This window comes from Microtus ochrogaster, unplaced genomic scaffold (assembly GCF_000317375.1).
Source record: "Microtus ochrogaster isolate Prairie Vole_2 unplaced genomic scaffold, MicOch1.0 UNK137, whole genome shotgun sequence".
Classification (NCBI taxonomy): Eukaryota; Metazoa; Chordata; class Mammalia; order Rodentia; family Cricetidae; genus Microtus; species Microtus ochrogaster.
The window spans coordinates 353,273-356,634 of NW_004949235.1; the positions used below are offsets into that span (position 1 = coordinate 353,273).

The 3,362-nt window shown below is 41.6% G+C and overlaps 1 protein-coding gene across 1 annotated transcript in view; it reads right to left on the minus strand.

Annotated features, from left to right (window-relative positions):
- Positions 1-592: 592 nt before the first annotated feature.
- LOC101989743 overlaps positions 593-3,362 on the minus strand; it is a 6,453-nt gene continuing 3,683 nt past the window's right edge. Inside the window, exons 4-6 of the mRNA XM_026778402.1 lie at positions 2,932-3,018; positions 1,731-1,841; positions 593-1,358 (exon numbers count right to left, since the gene is read on the minus strand). Of these exons, the coding sequence (XP_026634203.1) occupies positions 1,163-1,358; positions 1,731-1,841; positions 2,932-3,018 (394 nt within the window). The 3' untranslated portion in view covers positions 593-1,162. The remainder of the gene's footprint in view (positions 1,359-1,730; positions 1,842-2,931; positions 3,019-3,362) is intronic.

Here is a 3,362-nt window from a genome sequence, read left to right on the forward strand (position 1 = left end):
ATCCTGTTTAATGACCTATGTGGGAAGGCCCAGCTCACTGTGCCACAGTCCCTAGCTAGTGAGTGAGCAAGCAAGCAGTGTGCCAGTATGGTTTCTGCTTCTAGCTTCTGCCTTGAGTTCCTGTCATGAGTTCACACAGTGACCTGGAAGCGTTGTAGTAATTTAGCAGACTCACTAGATATTAGAAGTTTTTTGACCTTGAAGAATCCTTGTGGAAAACAGTGACTGTTTTGGTAAAGGGACACCACAGCCATCTCATGACTTTGGTCACAAGACACAGAAGGCACACCTGAGGCTCTTATATTATTGTGTATTGCAATAATATGATACATAATAAAGGACTGGAGTCCTGAGGGCATGTGATGCTTTTCTTTAGAAAGACAAGTAAATTAGATTAGAGACCTTGGTATGAGGAAATACTTTGTGTAACTTTCAATAAATATGCCTTTGTATGGCTGTTTGGGGTCAAGTCCACCAGAGAGGCCTTACAATTTCATCTTGGAGAGCCTTCTTTCCTCAATCCACCTGCACCAAACAGTGCACCTGACATACAAGTATAAAGTGAACCAAACCTTTTCTTCAAGTTACTTTTGCTCGTGGTTTTTATTATAGACACAGAAAGCACACTGGAACAGCACTGAGGAATTGGCAAAGTTTCTGGCTAGACAGTGGGTCTCTGGCTTCGGGTTTCAGAGACGAAACATTTCTAAGGTTGCAAGTGGGACATGGTAGATGAAGGGAACGGGCTGGAGCAACACACTGCACATTGGATATTTGACTGCTAACATTCATGAAAATAAATGTGTCCTTAAAAACCATGTTAGCACGATATAAAGAAATTCAAGTTTAGAAGGATTTTCCTAAGCTATTGCTTATCATGACATTGAAGGTGAAATGGGAGAAAACAGGTCTTTCCATAAACCTTAGAAAGAATAAAGATGGATATGGTGTCTATAATCCCAGCACCCAGGAGGATTACCAAGAGTTTCAGACTAGCCTGGGATACCTACTGATTTTTCAGATCAGTCTGGACTACAGTAAGTAAGAGACTGTCTCAAAAATATTAATAATAATATTAGTAATAAACACACCAAAACCTTTTTCATTTTGTGATATCTGTAAGAAAATCAACTGAATAAATAGCAAGTTTTATATTCCAGATTTATGGCTTCTCTGGAAAAATAAGACGAAGCTGTCTGCTTGGGCCGGCACTTCTCCCCCGGAAGCGGTGACCAGCTGCTTCGAATCCTCGCTCCAGCACATTGCTGTTCCCCACTGGCTGAATGAGAGTATTCATCAGCATGTTCACATCTTCCTCAGAGACAGGAGAATGCTGACATGTTTCTTGTGTCAAGAACCTATGAAAATTAGAAAACCATAGATGAACCAGGCAGGAAATTCCTTTGTATTTTATAAGCAAAGTATGCCATTGTTGAAGACTATAAATTCTAGAACTCTATGGAAAATGTCCTTTACCCATCGGCCACACAAACGTTTGTATTTGCAATGCCCAATGACTCCTGTAATAAAATAATAACATAAAAGCACTCAAGTATACAAGAAAGAATTAAAACATAGTGTGATAAACAAGTACCTTTGGGGGAAAATTGTATTAGTCTATCATATTGTTGCTTTTAAAATAGAATATTTTTATTGAATCCCCAGTAATTAATAGATTACCTCAAAGTGCTACCTAATTCAATAGCCACTGAGAAAATTTATGAACTCACGAGGTGGTTTCTCCCTGGCTGGAAAGCACTGATACAATCCACTGAGTGTGTAGTTTCCTGGCAGCCGTATGGACTTGTAGAGGACAGATCCAAGGAAAGCAGTCAAAAGTCCTTTAGTGCCAAAGGAGAGTAAGAATATGGAAATGAAAACTTTTGGCAGGTCTAACTTGCCACAGAAGTGCCCAGAGAGAAAGGGTCATTGCGCATTTCTTGTTAATGATGGTGTTAAATAAACACATGTAAGGTTCAGGGTCCTGATAGGTGAGACTCAGGAAGCCAGTGGGCACCTTGCATGGACCAGCACTTTGATATAATCTGCTGCTTGCCCAAAGCGTTTTCTGTTTCTGTTCCAGCTAGCTTTCACATTAGACCTGTGTGGAGCAGTAAAACAGGAAGTCCTGAAACTGGACTGCATCTTTAGAGACGCACAGAAAATAAGATGAGAGTGAGGCTTGGGAGGCCAACATTGTCATAATATGTTAGGGAGAAAATTATGTGGAGTCCAAGCGCTCAGCGAGTCAGAAAAATCTGGAGTCGTAACTTTAGACCCTGTGAACTGGAAACCAGATCCCAATTCCTAACCTGCGGGGTGTAAGTGACAGCGAGGCATCTGTAAACAGCATCGGGGTTATCTGGGGAGACTGAAAGTTTATTATGGACCAGGGACCCTGAATAGCTCAGGGCCTAGCTATCAAATTAATAATGCAAACACACGGAAGACAGTCTGGTGAAGAACGACAATTAAAAGCTGAGGTGATTGAAATGTGAAGGCCTAAGAGAGTCAACGTTGTGAATTGCCAGCACGCTAGAGTGAGATTATAAAGGTATTTGTTGACTTTAAACACGAACAAGTTGCTTATCAGAATTCAGCTGTTATTGTATGGATGCTATAAACTGACAGCAACACCTTAGAGTTATCCAGAAGAGCAAATTTATCAACCACATGAGCATATTTTATTGCTTTGTGCTGAAAATTAGTTGAAAAGAAATGCTAACAGTATTTCTTGAATGACTGCATTTTGGCTCCTTTTCTAACTCTAACTTCTATGAATTTTACAATGCCATGAAACACTTCAGCAAGGAGTTTGGCATAATATTTACAATTTCTTTAATAACATTGCTCAGGGAAGAGGAATGATGGGAAGCAATCACTTAGTAACTGTAGAGGCAGAGGCAGGAAGGAGGAGAAACAATTGCTTACTTACTGCACTGGTGATGGTCGAGCTTGAGAAGCAAGTAGGGGTCCAAGAATGGCATGTCACAGGAACCAAGTAAGGGTACCAGTTGGCTGTTGGTGGAACAGGTACCTTTCTCACGTGTGAGCAGTGGCTTGTGGGAGACAACCACTTAGGTCCAGGATAAATCCAAACCTGGCACAGACCTCCATCATCATTAGCTATAGCTCTGCCAAGATGCTTTGGGGACATTTAAGTTAAATGCCAAGTTCATTTCAATGAACTCTCCCTAATATGATCTGTTGGGGACCTGGAATGAAGTAGACCATTGTGCTCGTTTTGGAGGGGATCAGGAGGGTGCATTGGATGGCAGCATCACAAACCACCACCACCACCACCACCACCACCACCACCACCACCACCACCACCACCACCACCACCACCACCACCACCACCA